Genomic DNA, 15,327 nt, shown 5'->3' on the forward strand with positions numbered 1-15,327 from the left:
AAACACAGAAAACCATACTTGCAATTGAAAACACCAACCCTTAAAATAGAATACAAATGGCTTGCTAAAGCCCTTCTTCTGTAAACTACTCAGGCATTAGCAAGATTGATTGTCACGTTCTACGAATTAACAGTCAGGGTCACTCCAGATAAACTGGGCTGCACGAAATAATCACACAGAGACAGAGAAATACCTTTTTCTTTGGGTCCTGTGATGGCTCCTCTGACCTTAGGGGTCCGTGGAAAGAGAGAGGGGAGCATGCGCTGAAAGGTTTTACTGGGAAGAAGCCATTCAAATGAGACAAGGGTCAGGTTTCAGGGGGTCAGTCTAGCTTTGTGATGTCTGCCGTCAGCAGATTGACATCTAGGGAGGCCGTGCCCGTCCCATAAGCTGTGTGGGGATCACAGGCAAAACAAACAAAAAGACTAGAGCGAGGCCAAACAGAGAGGCTGGTGAGTTCAGTCCACTTGAGCTCAATGCTCATAGTTCACACACACACAGCCCATGGCTGGCTTGCCACATCTCCACATTCTCATCGCTCAGGACTCAGGGGCATTTGGTTCCTATGTGGCAGCTCCCGACAGTTGATAATTCCTACCATGGTGTATCCCCATGAAGACAAGAGGCTTCTTTTTGGAGCCTTGCATTTCCCTATTCTTCATGGCTTCCCTGTTTTCTTTTCTAGCCCATTCTTTCTCCAGTGCTGCCATGCAGCTCCAGTGTTTCATGTAACTGCCTGAAGATTCTTAAGCCCAGTTGATAAAAATTCAGTTGTTACCTCTCCCAGGAGAGACATCATCCCACCAGCAGGTAAAGCTTATCACTTATGTTTTATTCGTTTCATCTCACACAGCTCTTGGCACAGAGTAGATGTCCAAAATTCTGCTAATGGATGAAATGATCTCTTTTTGCTTACTAAAACTATCCTCCACTTTCATGAAACTATTTCCAGTCTCCTTGTCCCTCCCCAGATTCATAAATATCAATTCCTTTTGTCTTACTTGCCCTCCAAATCTTCTTGCAGCCTTAAACTACACCCCTTTTTTTAATCCCACAGAGGCTAAAATCTTGGTTCTTTCACTTAATGCAATGTGACACAGGGCAAACTACTTCACCTTGCTGTGCCCTTGTGTTATCACAAAGTGACAGCGACAATCCCATGTATCTTAGGAACATTCAATTACATAATACATGTAAAATTCTCAGAAGGAACTCATGGGCGAGTAGGTGCTCAAGAGATGCGAGCCGTACTTGTTGTCTTGCCTGTGTTCATTCAAAGATGATCCAAACTCCATTATTTTCACTTTCCCTTTGTCAGGACTGCAAAGCACTGATGCCTGCACCCACTAAATGATCTATATTGTGACTTTATTTATTTATTTTTGGTAACTCTAACATCTAGAAACATCAAAGTCTGTTTCACATGTTTTCTTTTCTCCTTGGAGACTCCAAACACAAGTCCTTCTCTGTACACTGAGCAGATGAGTCTCATCTTCCCACAACCTGGGTATGCCATTCTTTTGCCCTGAAGGCTCTTAACCATGTTGCCCTTGGCCTCATTTTAAAATTCCTCTCCAGCCTCCTCTATCATTGTCCATTCATCTCCTCCGATAGTAGAAAAGTACACTCCTCTCCCATGTGAAGCCCTCCACTTAACATGCTCACCCTCACCTCCAGGAGGGTGGCCTCCTCCCGGTTGTTGGTCCAACCCTTCCTTTATGAGGGTCTGCCTCTCTCCTGACTCCTTGGACTCAGTCTCTCCTGTCAGAAAAACATTCTCACGTAGTCTGCCGTTCTTCCTGCAGTCACACAATTCTCGAAAGTGATTTAAATGTAAATGTATATCTTTCTCTCCAGCTTACCACGTGTACCAGCAGGCCCCAAATCCTTTTATTCCATACATGATATGAATTATTATTTTCTCCTGACATCATTTTTACTCAACTGAAGAGCAAACAGAGCATCTTTCACAATTAAAGAGCCACCATTTAATAAGTGCCCATGAGGCACTAAAAACTCTACTCAGCCCTTCCCACATAATAACTGATGGAATCTTCCTAACAATTCTGAGGTAACTGAACTATTTCCATTTTACAAATAAGGGTACTGAGATTTCATTAGTCTCTCTCATTTATCCATTTATAATCTTAGACTGTAATTTAACTAAGTTTCAGTAGCTCAGGAATAAGTTGATAATCACCCATGTACCACTTTGACTCCTGGGCTACCATCCTACAATATTACTCTGTTGGAGGTCACCAATGACTTACCACCAAATGCCTCTTCCCTGTTCTCATCCCTTTCAACTTTCTATAGAATGTGGTCCTCCTTATTACTCATGTACCATGTGTATATAGTCACACCCTCCTTCATCAATTACTCCCCCTCCCACACACTTTCTCTCCCTTTCTTCTCCCTAATTATGTGAAGCATAATTAAACATACTCTTACTTCTTCCATAGTAAGAAAAGTGAGATCTTCAATTCTGTCTTGCCTGCATAACTACTATTTTTTTTTTTTGCTTCCTATAGAAACAGAAGTCTACATGTGTTATTTTTCACTTTCAAATCTGTCATTCACTCTCCAACCCACTGAAATCTCCATTCTACAATGAGCGTTTCATTGAAATTGCTCCATCCAAGACCAATAATAATCTCTAATTACCAATCCAATTAAATCTGTTCAGTTCTTATCTAACATAAACTTTCTGAATGTCTCTTGGCACTTTAGACTTGATAGACTTACCAAAGTCTCCACCTGTCCTTCAGTCTGCCTTTTCTCCAAGTATTTCTCTCATGTTTAACTGATTCTCTGTTATTTCAGTTTTGTAGGTTTAGAACCCTCTGGAGTTTGCTCCCTCATCTATCTTTCAATGGTGTTTCATCTCGCCCATCTCACCAATTATTGCTTTATGTAATAAACTGGACCTCTCAGAAAAAGGTTTACGGCATCGTATGTACCATTTAGTAACTTGCAATATGTTGAAGAAAATTATCTGTGATAAAGTAAAGCAAATATGAAGCAGTTCTAAATATGTGCACCACTTTTCCATTAATTCCATAGTGCCATGCACACAGAGCATTGAAAAAAATGTCTGTTGAACTGATTCAAAAGCCAGTTTTGAGGATGCATTTCACTAACCCCAGAATTCAGCTGAGCCAAGAAGATATGCATAAATACATCTTTTTCGTTGCTTTTTTTCCTAAAATACTCTATGTACAAAAGAAAGAGGGAGAAAGAAAGGTCCTTACCTTGATCAAATGGTAATGTTCCACCATGAGATTTCGATGTGGGTAAGGGGAGCAGGAGATGCCAAGCATAGGTCTCCCCCAATATTCAGTTTCTCTAAACAATCGAATATCATTCTGAAGCTGAATGCTGAGAGCAGATTGCATTTCCCACCCATGATTTAACTTCACAAGACTCATCTTTGACAGTAATCACATGATGGGTGTTGTCTTTCATTACACAGAGTTTGGTGATCAATAAGAGGGCCTTGGGATAGTCACTCTCCAGCCTGTGCATTGTGTCATATATCGGGAACTGAATGGGGCGAACTAACCAGTGACAACAGTAGTCCACAAAAGTGATGATCTTTGTCTCTGAGATCTGCCAAACTGAGAAACATCATATGAATATGGAATTAAGGTCAGATCGTGTTATTTGGCCACAAGCCTTCACCCGAGAGAAGGACACCACTCTTACACAGGGTCCTATACAAACCACTCCTAGCTCAGTTTCCCAGCGAGATAGCCCTTTTAGGATGAGAATCTCTGCCATCTTCTGATCAGCTGGCTTATCGTAAGGCAGTTTTTTCTCTACCATCCTCTACTAATTGGCCTCAGGGATCAGCGTGAACCTTTTGTGCAATAACAATTCTAAGTCTATCCATTTGAGTTACTGAGTCAAAATGAGAATGGGCTAAAAGGCGAACAAAAACTCTACTTGATTTCTTTTCATATATTGCTTTCAGACAGATGCCTCACCTATGAATTGAGAAAATGATGAAAATTTTAAAGATCAAGTCTCACTCAGTTAATTACTGTGCTATTGGCTGTTGTGTGTTATCAGAAGTCACAATCCAATTTTATAGCATCTTCTAGAAACACAGGATTTGCTGAGGGAAATAAAAAACAGGATCAAACTTCCTTTTTATTTTAACCCTAGGTGCAGATTCTCAGATCTCTTCCTACCCATTAAAACTGATATTAAATTGGAAATCATGTATGGTACTGTCTGGTGTTAAAACTGGACATTTCATTGTATTAAGAAGCAATAAAATAAAATAAAATAAAATAAATTATAGGATGTTATTCCAAAACAGAGGGCTTCAAAACAATTATCCCAATAGAATCAGTCATTGTCCCTAATATACTCTCACACTTTAATCACATTCCAACATACTCCAATGGATGTATATAAACTTGGTAAAAAGTTTAAGAACATATACACAAACATGAAGTTTATGTGAAAACTGGTGAAATCCAAATAAGGTTTATATTGTATTTATAGTTTTGTACCAATGTCAGTTTCCCAGTTTTGAAATGGCATTCTGATTTTTCAGGATGTCATCACTGTGGAATGAACTGGAAATGGTACCTAGAAACCTTCTGTGCTATGTTTTATAACTTCTTGTGAACCTTAAGTTATGTCAAAAGAAAAGGTATTTTAAAACTTTTAAAGATTAACAATGGTAGTCATGTTTTTGATTTGGATGCACATTTCCATTATAATATATAAAATAATGAACAGTATTCATTAACAATTTTCATAACAAAATGAATTTGCATCTGCAAAATCGTGCCAATTTTGCTTATAGTCAAGTTTTGGGCAAGTAGCAAAAGGGTAATTGTATCCATTTCATTGTTTCCTAGCAAAGAAGCAAACCAGATATTGGAACCTTACATAAATGGCAGTATTTGCTATGGATTTTTATGAAAAGAACAGTGAAGAATTTATGACAGCCTTCTTAGGAATTCAGAGGCTTTCCTCGATAGTAACTGACATGACTTTAAAGTATAACAAAAGAACATAGATTTTCCAAATCGTACTTATGAAAGAGAGTCCATTTTGTATCCCAATTTTATTCACCTTTTCTGAATAGTCACAACATTAATCTACTGGAGATAATCTAGTTAGTATATTTTAAATTCCATTTATTTTTTCTATTAATATGCATGTGTTACACTTGTATATAATACAGAATTTCCAGTGTTGTTTTAAAGGACATAGTTTAGAAAATGAGAAGCATGACCTATAATTTCAAATGAAGTTAGGACAAATTCATATTTTTTAAAATAATACAGTTTTCCACTTTGTTCTTAAGAAATTAATGATATTCTAATTGATGCAGAAACTCCAGCACAACTATTATTTCTTTCTTTATGATTTCATGTACTTTTGAACCACTATAAAGTCCACTTGGAGCCATCTGGTTAGTTTTATGCACAGTTAAAATGGAGGCAGGAAGTAATTTCATTCCCCATACTTGTGGGGCTAGAGACTTGTAGTTCAATGCTAAAAGAATATTTTTCAACTTAATTTTAATCAATTGTAAATTTTTAGTTGTTCTTCCCAGTATAGTGTCTGGATAATATATTGGTCTTTGAATATTGTTACAAATTAACAGACCAAGGCTCCCAGAACTTGGGAGCCTCCCTCATGGAAACCAGCATATGCCTAACTGGCCATTGTCAGTGAATTCTAAAATTACAAAACATTTTCACACCTTCTCTAACAGGATGGAACTGCTAATAGGATCATTTCAGAAGTATCTTCTGATTAGTCTAAAACAAGCAGGACACATAAATCCCTCCCTTTACATTCCTTCAATCTATAGGTTTACACAATATTATTACAGAATGACTCTACAATTTCCATTCTTCCCTCCTTCCACATCACAAATGAAACAAAATAAATGCAGTATAAAATTATACATTCTGTAATAACTTAGAAAAAAGTACATAAATGTTTAAGGCTTTTAAATATTTATAAGACGTTCCCATAGAACCAAAAAATCACAATGTTAAAAGACTATGAAAATGTGGACAGAATACTGGCCTATGAAATTGTTCAAATGGAACAATTGTAAGCAAATATTTATAAATTTCTGACCAAGGAAAATGAACAATTTATTCTATCAACAGACTGAACAAATATGTAAGCATTCAAACAGTCATTGGGATCAAGCAAGAGACAATCTTTTAAAATGAGATAGAAAAAGGACATTTGAAAAAAAGTTTAGAAGAAGTCTAAGTGAATAACGTTCAAGCTAAGAATCAGAAACGCACATGCATCCCTGGTGAGTTTTTGAATCTGAGGGCTACATAATACCTTGACAGTTCACTGCTGATTTCTGTAAAGGGAAAAAGTAAACAAAAAGAAAGAAAAAGCCCACTTTAAGGGAAAAAAAAAATAGAGTGCTCTAGAAGTAATACAAACTATTGTATAATGAAGATGATGATCCAGTTCTAACTACTAGCTATTTAACTGACAGAGAGCTGCAGTAGTGGGTTAGCCTTGGGGTAACATGTCAGCTTGTCTATACATTCTTACATGATTGATGTACTCAGATTACTATTACTTGCCAACAATAATTATTATCGATGGATATATATTTCCATTCCTTTAACAAAAGCAACCTTAAGATGTTAAAACACATAGGCTTTTAGAGCTCCAAGATTAGGATACAAAGAAAATTGTCTCAGTCTATGCCATGCCAGAGAAGTTCTCAAAGGAAGTGTCATCAAAGCTGTGTACAGTCCCATTTGCCAGTGAACAAAGGACCCAGGAACACATCCATGACAGAAGGACAGTGTGCTTGGGAGACAGCTTTCAGAAACAAGAAAAGCAGTCACAGCTGGACCCAGGACCCCAAAAGGTGACTGTGACGTCACACTGTAAACACCCACTCTCCACCAGCTCTGCAGACAGCAACTTCAAATTCCCTTAGCAACTTTACAAGTGGAGTGCAGTTCAAATCTGAAGTCTTTATGATATAGAAGTCCATGTTTGACATTTTTAAAGTCTTGATCTCAAGAAGAGGCTGGTAACGAGCCATAGAATCCCTTGGAAATAGACTCTGAAGCCCTTCTTCTGAGCAGTATAAAAATCTTCAAGATCACCTCAAGAGTTAAATTTCTATGCATATGTTCAATGTAATCAGCCTGGAGGGTCACTTGATTTATCCTTGGTTAATGGGTTACCTACAAATGAAGGAGAAAATATAATCAACATTTCAAAATATAGCTATAATCTTAAACACAATTAGTAATCAATAGGTAACTCTAATATTTGCTATATCAAATATATTGCTGAATTTTAGAGGATTACATTTTCAGATATTTCTGACTTATATAACAGTACACTAATTTTTTCTTGTTATCATTTCACAATATTTTCAGAGTTACTTTCACAGTTATTTGAAGGACTTTAACTGTGACCAGAATAATCTCAACTGGTAATGACATTCTTCTCAGAACATAGAATGATTCTGAAATCCCTGTCCTTTGCATAGGTTTGTTGGATATAACCCAAGATCTAAACACATCATACCAACCCTCAGTGAACAAAAGTGTTGTTCACTGGAAAATAATCAGATCATGGTCTCAAGAGAGTCCATGGGAATTGGCTCTATAATATTCACTCTTGAAATGGTTTAAAAATTGGGGACCTATTTCACTCAATTATGTGTCAGAAAATCACCTATTTGTGAGAACAAAAATATTTTGGAAGAATGAAGAATAGTACAGTGATTTATGAAATTTTAAAAGTACTCAGAAACTCTCATAATATTGATTAGCATAGTAGTACTAATGTTATTTTAAATATTAGGAAGATTTACAGTGAATTTTTGTATCAAGGAAATCCAAAGAACATTTGTATCCAGGAAAAAATAGTAACAGAGTATCTGATAACATACATTATATACACATACACAATTAGACAGATATACAGAGACAGAATCCTACTGTGTTAATGAATTTCTAACTCTACCCTAGCAATAGGCAGTATGTTCAAAAACATTACCTAATATTCTTTTGTAGTAATGGTTATAAAAAAAAATTGAATTTTTAAAATTACTGCAGACACTTTAGTTTTAAGTGACATAGGTACTTGTTCTTGATAAATCTTTTACTAAAAGGTTGGGTTTTATTTATTTTCTTTTGTTGTTTTCTCATCAGCTGTGAAAAAAGAAAATATTAAACTATATCAGAATTCTGGCCAGTGCCATGCCATGGCTGGTCTCAAATTATACTACAGAAAGGAGATGTAAAATTCAGAAGTGTTTTCTGTGCATGAAGGCAGCCCTCTTGCTTAGGTCTCTGTGGCCAACTAACATTACTAAAGGAGTCTTGGTCTGCATCTTTGATGCATCTTATTCTCATGAATAAGATGGCTGCACAGAGCAACCATGGAAGAAAATGAACTGAGGGATGGAGGTTGCAAATATGAAGGACCTGATGACTTTTAGGGATTCTGGGAACAGGAAAATCAGGTGCAGGGAAGTAACCTCATGATCAATTTGTCTGCCATACTTTGGCCACTAGACATAAGAAGTATGAGGACCTCATACGGAGAGTCAGTGCAAGAAGAAGGTAGGAAGGAAATCCTACCATTTCTACAGGCATTATATCACAGGCAACTGATGGAGACCATTGATCATTGTCATATAATTTTCATGATAAATTTTCTCCTTACACTTGATTTAACACAATCTCTGATTTCCATTGGCTGAGATTCACCTGATTTTTCTGACAATTCTCTTCTTAGTAAAAAAAAAATTTGAAACTTAACATGGGGACTATATTTCCAAAAGAAGTGCTGAAATAACAGGAAAAGGAATAAAGAGATTAAGAGAAAACAAAGAGCTTAGCCTTAACAGGGGTACAGGGTAAGGCAACTGAAATAACATGGTGGAATGAACTGTAGGAACCTGGTGCATGACTGCAGGAAAACAAGTGGCATGTTATCTTGAGCCATAACAAGCCCCAGTTCTAAGTGATGTATTGTGTTATGGTACACAGACTTACATCTTCATTCCAAGCTAAATATTTGATCCTGTGGGTTTACATAAAGCTGAGAAGAGAGTCTCTCAATAATTTTTATGGCAGAGCTTTGTCTTCATATGATTTTGACAAAACACAGCCAAGTTTACAGCGCAACACCAAAGACTCATGTAACTAAAACAACCTTATCCCCATCTCTAGAGAATAGGCATTCACACACACACAAACCTATAAAAACATAAAAGTGTGTAACATACACTATGCTACATAGTATATAATGCATATTATGTATATGTTCCTGTACTCACAAATACAGGAATATCATAAGTACACATTTTATGAAGCTATGTTTCTATCAGATAAAATTGCTAAGAGAAAAAACCCCAAATTTCAACATGGCTAAAAATAAGTTATTTTCTAAATAAGCATGGGCTGAAGCATAATTGAAATTACTTTTTCTGACACTCAAGCTACACACAATGTTCCTAGATTATAAACCTTAAGAATATCCTAGCATATTTTATGAGATAAAGAATAGAGCATAAATCATTTCTAATATCAGATGAAAGTGGACAATCTGATTCAGATTTTTTTATTCATTCATTTATTTATTTATTTTGCAGTGCTCAGGATAGATAGAGCCCCAGGACACCTGAGTTATATCCCCAGACTTTTAAAATTTTTTAAATTTTATGATAGGGTCTCACTAAGTTGCCCAGGCTGGCCTAGAATTTGCCATCCTCCTGCCTCAGCCTCACAAATTGCTGGGATCACAGGCTTACTTTTTAAATTTTAATCAGAGAACACATTACAGTTTGACATGCAGAGGTCTAGATTTAGGCCAGAGTGGCAATAACTGTAATCACATTGGATGTTACATGCAACCACTGTCACCCTCAGTTTATCTATATGTAAAAGGGAGAAAATCTTGTTAATCTCACAGTGTTGGTGTGATGATCAAATATTGCTAGCTCTGTCAACCCTGAAGATCTATGAAATGAAAATTTTAGATATGAGTTTTTTTAAATGCATAAATCATAAATAAGCCACTAAAAGTCTAATGAAACATTCACACTGTCAGACATTTAGTCAAATTAGAGGACTGCACTGAAGGACTCCAACAAAGGCTAGCTAATGACTCTCCCTTTCAACATAGTATAAGACGAACATGTATGAACACATGTCAGCACTCTCCCTGACAACCTCCAGGTTTATATCAAGTAGAATGGCAAATCCTAAAATATATGGGACATGTATTTTGAAATATATAAAATATATTTTAATATATTTAAAAATGCATAGAAAATTATTCTGAATATAATCATTAAGTCACCTAAATGCAAAAATCCAAATAGTACTTTAAAATGAAATTATTATCTAAAATTAAACAAAAAAAATCAACCATTTAAGAATTATATGCTCATTAAATAAGTAAAGCTAAATAATTCAAGTTTAAATTGAATGTAAAACTAAATTCCATTTTGCCCTGTGTGGACTATAAAGTAGAACATCCCAGTATATAAGAGCTGCTTAAACAAGCAATCCAGCACTTCAAAAAGTAGAAGTGATCAATTTTTGCCTGTATTTGTTCATTTTGGTCATTCCTTAATTCACAGATCATTTTAATTATGAACCTTCTGAACTCCTTCCTAACTTGAACATTTGCCATATTTTTAGAACTTAAGTATTACTCTTTTCACTCAAGTTGTATTTTTTAAAAGAGGCCACAACAGTGGAAGCTTTACCTTTTATAGAGGATTTTCAGCAAGTTTTCAGTAACTAAAAGCAGGAGATTGCAATAAAATCAGTTTTACAGGACGGGAAATGACAGTTGCTACCCATGAATGCACACTCTCTTGTTCTGAGGGCAATAGATATAAAATACTGCAGGACGGAAAGAAATGGTTCTGCCATCGTTATGGTTACACCTGGAGCTTCCTGTGCTATAATCACTATCTCAGTACATTTGCCTTTCTATGGGTAATATTTCACAGAGCTGTTCTTTTTTATGTAAATCTTATTTGTGTGTCCTGCACACCAGCCAGTTTGACATTTGCAACTACTGGAGCACTGAACACATGCAAAACCCACAGAGAAAAATAATCTTAACAATAGCTTGCTTCTCCAGTCACAAGCACAAAAATATCCTGGTAATGATCCACCAGAAGAAGAAGCTAATCTGCTAACATGGAACAAAAAGTGCAATTTTTCAAGAACAAAGCATCTACTTAATCCAATCCAACAAATCTAGGATAGGATCCAGATTGCATTCATCAGAAATTCATGTTAAAATCATGTCTTAATGTATTCACTAATTTAGACTAATAAAATAAACCAGGTAAACAAACAACATACATGGCATTTGTTAAACTTGAAATGAAGCAAAGTCAATAATGTTATTCTGTTTCTGTTTTATAACACAAGCATTATAAAATGTCCTCTACCTATCTCCAAGTTAAAGTTAGAATGCTAAAAGGAAATTCAAGAAACTATTTGTCCCAAAGTATAAAAGGTGCGTTTGCAAAATTTAAAAAATCTTTATGTTTCTAAAGTTCAAATTACCTTTTTTTTTTTCTGTTGGTATTCTGCTTGCTGGGTTATCCATGGGAGTCACCTAACTATGGTAAGAGACATAATGCCAAAAAGCCTACGCAGGCCACCTGTGTTCAAGTTCATATTCTATCACTTTCTAATACTACAAGTTTGAATAAATTAAACTCCTGAACTTTTGTGTCTTCATGTCAAAATGAGAATATTATTACTTTACGCCACACATTTGTTATTTTGACTAAATCAAATAATCTTTGTGGAGTACTTGACCCGGTAAATGCATTTTAAATACTGACAGGTGGTAACAGTGGTAATTCTCAAACAAGATACAAAAAGTGATATATATAACTCCTATGGAAAGGTGGTATTCTTATCTACAAATACTGACTTAAAATTAATTTTCTGCTTCATATAGTCACTCATGTTGCAATTATTTCTTCTTATAATCTTATTAATAATCAAAGTCATGCATCAAAAATGTTATTGTTTTTTAGAGAGTTAGATTGTAGTTTAGAGAGTTAGGTAGAAAGCCATGGTTCAACGTTTGTGCCTTGACATCAGGTTGCCTGGGGTCAGTGGTCAGATCTGCTGCTGACTTCATGATCCCAGTAAAGCAACAGTACTAGCATCTGCACCATAGGGCTGAGAAATGTTAGATCAAGTTCTGAGAACAGTGCCTTGCAAATGAATACTTAAGAAGCACGATACATGTTAGCTATTAGTATTCTAATACGTATAATTTTTAGGCATCTGAATGCACTGAACTCACAGTTTTTGCCCCTGATTATTTCTGAACATATGTTACTAGTCTTCTCAGATACATAATTCCATTCTGTCTCTTTGTCTTTCAGATGGGCCAGATGCCATCAGCCTTTGCATGCAAGTCATATATTTAGGATCAAGCTTTAAAAATCAAAGGTTGTCATGATCATGCCAAAATGAAATGCAGATCTTTAAATTTCCTTCTTTGTCGTTGATGGTTCCTCTGACCTAGTTTTTCTTTGAGTTCTATCCTATATCCCCCCCCCATTTTTTTCATCTCAGTTGTTATGTTTGCCATCTACAAAAATTTGTGAGATCATTGTCAAAACTCCACAGCATCAGTGTTAATCCTATGCTATATTAGCTTAATTTACAAAATAATATTTTCTCTTCTCTTATGTGGTCATTAAAATCTTGTTCTGAGGATCTGCTGAGCAGCATTATATTCTAGAGAATATACTATTGTCACATACACAGAATTTAATAGAAGAGGCAATGTTTTCTGAACATTGCAGTCAACTTCATATAAAAGAGTTAAATCTTCACTAAATACCCATGTTATTAGAAAAACGTGTATGTTTGAACTAATAAACATTATTTAAACAGCTAGAAAGCAAGGAAACGTGGCAACAGTTCTGAGAGGAGGCAGAAGGTTTCAAAGCAGTCTATGTCCAACCTTCACAGTATAGCTGCCTAATAATATCCCACATAGACACAATTTCAAACTAACATTCCAATAAATTTAACTATTCGATCAAGTTGTAAAAGGAAGAATAGAATACCTTCTTCATAATCCTAAGTGCTGATTCAAATGAACTTTTCCTTTCCTGGAGTAGAATGTATTTTCACCGCCAATGTATTTTTAAAATGTAGCTCTTACAAGTACCAGAATTAAGCTCTTGCTTCACTTTTTGTGTACAAAGTGTGCAATTAAAACATCATTACACTGCAGTAGCAGGTTTTCTCATTTAAGCCAGAGAAAAGCTATTGTGAGGTTGGTCGTAACTATACATGAATGCACTTGTCAAGTGAGCTTCTTTCTAATTCCCTTCCAGCCTTCCACTACTAAGATTTTTCCTAAGATGCACTGATTCCCTAAAACTTGGACCTGAACGCCTAAACTCAACAGGGGTATAAGCACTCCATAGACTTCATTTTATTTAAAAGACCTATTCATTATATTAGAATGCAGAACTACTGAGTGCTTACCACAAATACAACATCTGTCAGTGGCTTTGAGCTTCCTGTCCTGTGCAAATAAAGATCTCGACTGGAAAGGAATCTTTTGAACAGATGGACCTGCACTATTTATTGGAACTTTGAAAGCTGTACAGTATGCTTGCCATGAACTCTCCTACATGACTCAGGGAAGCAGATGACACTTTGCACTACCATTTATGCACATCCCTCTGCTCAGAAACGGATCAACTGGTTGTCTCTGTATGGCACCCACTGTTAACCAAGCAAAATACTCTCTGCTTTTTCATTGGGTAGCTAATAAGTTGCTTGGGGATGTTCTTGAATGTGTTAAGACTTTCCTTCTCCTTCCCCTGGACCCCCAGCAGACACATTTTCTGTGTGTTCCAGATGGAAAACCACACACAAAAAAATTAAAAATTAAAAAAAAACCCAATAACACAATAACATAATGCTTAAGGCAATAGCATACAGGATTTGGAGAACTTTCTTGGAAACATCCAAAAATTTCTTACAAAGGAAAAATAATTATTTTAAATGCCTTAAAGCCAGGCATGGTGACACATACCTGGAATCCCAGTGACTCTGGAGGCTAAGGCAAGAGGATCCTAAGTTTGAGGCCAGCCTCAGCAATGCAGCAAGCCTCTGACTCAAAATGAAGTATAAAAAGAACTGGGGATGTGGCTCAGTAGTAAAGCAACCCTGGTTGAATCCTCTGAATCACTAAATAAATAAATAATATATGCCTCAAGAAAATATGAGTATATTTTTAAAGATATTATGTCCACATGCCAGCATAGTTTACATATTCTTAGAGACAATTGAGATTTTTAACTCAATTGGAATTTCTCTCATTTGCAAAGGAATAATTTGAATTGATAGTTTTAGTCTGCTTTCTGCAGTAAAGCTTTATTTTAAATTTAAATCTGGTCAAAAATCACACTTCCCAAGGATCTTAGCTTTGCTACATCTAAGGGAGAGTAGAAAAAATATGCAACATGAGGAAAAATTAAGAAGGGCTAAAACATGGAAGAAATTCTTTCTAGTGGCTTAGAGATTATTAAAAGAGCATTTTCTCTTAATTTCCTGGTTGGTGTAAATGACAAATAAAAATGGCTCTTGGTAACAATCTTTCCTTGAGATACATGTCTGAATGAAGAATATGTTCCTGTTGCTTTGAAAGGGACTAGATGTAACTTGAGGTAGGACAAAGCCTGAACCAGCAGTTTTTGAGAACATGTCAAAAACAGCACATTTCTCTCTCCTTTCCACCCTATCTTCTTCCCTATAATTAAATTTAGTGCTGATCATTTCACATGTGGAAAATCTTTAAAATAAAAATATTCCCTTTCTGCATGTTGTAGAAATATATAATCCATGTTCTGAAGGACAGGGCAGCACAGAAAGTGATGTCTAATGTAGAGGGTATTGTGACTTTTTTCCTTATTTACCAGCTGTAATCCTCCTTGGGTTTTTCTAATAATATAATCACAATTCAGTAGTCTCAAATTTCCAAATTTCTACCTAAGCAATCCCAGGTAGTTAAATCTAGTTGTTACTCGTAATTGCTTAGGTGCAGGTATGACCTAATGTTCAATATGGAGCAATGCCAATATATAAAGAATGGCCCATTAGGTAAGAATGAAGTCTGGCTTTAGTTTATGAAGATTAAGTGAAAGCATGATGGCTCAGTACATTTTGTGCTAATTTCCAATTAACAGCCAGAGGTTAAGGAATACACACAGGCTTTTATATCATCCATTTTCTATCTTGGAAAAGCAATACTGCAAAGCCACAATATTGGGTTCAT

General features: G+C 35.8%; 1 protein-coding gene across 1 annotated transcript in view; it reads right to left on the reverse strand.

The window, feature by feature from the left end:
- Positions 1-3,360: 3,360 nt before the first annotated feature.
- The window catches only part of Tafa2 (TAFA chemokine like family member 2), a 133,610-nt gene continuing 121,643 nt past the window's right edge, over positions 3,361-15,327 (reverse strand). The window contains exon 4 of the mRNA XM_076855403.1: positions 3,361-3,609. Coding sequence (XP_076711518.1) covers positions 3,361-3,609 — 249 coding nt within the window. The remainder of the gene's footprint in view (positions 3,610-15,327) is intronic.

The sequence above is a fragment of the Callospermophilus lateralis genome, chromosome 4 (assembly GCF_048772815.1).
Source record: "Callospermophilus lateralis isolate mCalLat2 chromosome 4, mCalLat2.hap1, whole genome shotgun sequence".
Taxonomy (NCBI): Eukaryota; Metazoa; Chordata; class Mammalia; order Rodentia; family Sciuridae; genus Callospermophilus; species Callospermophilus lateralis.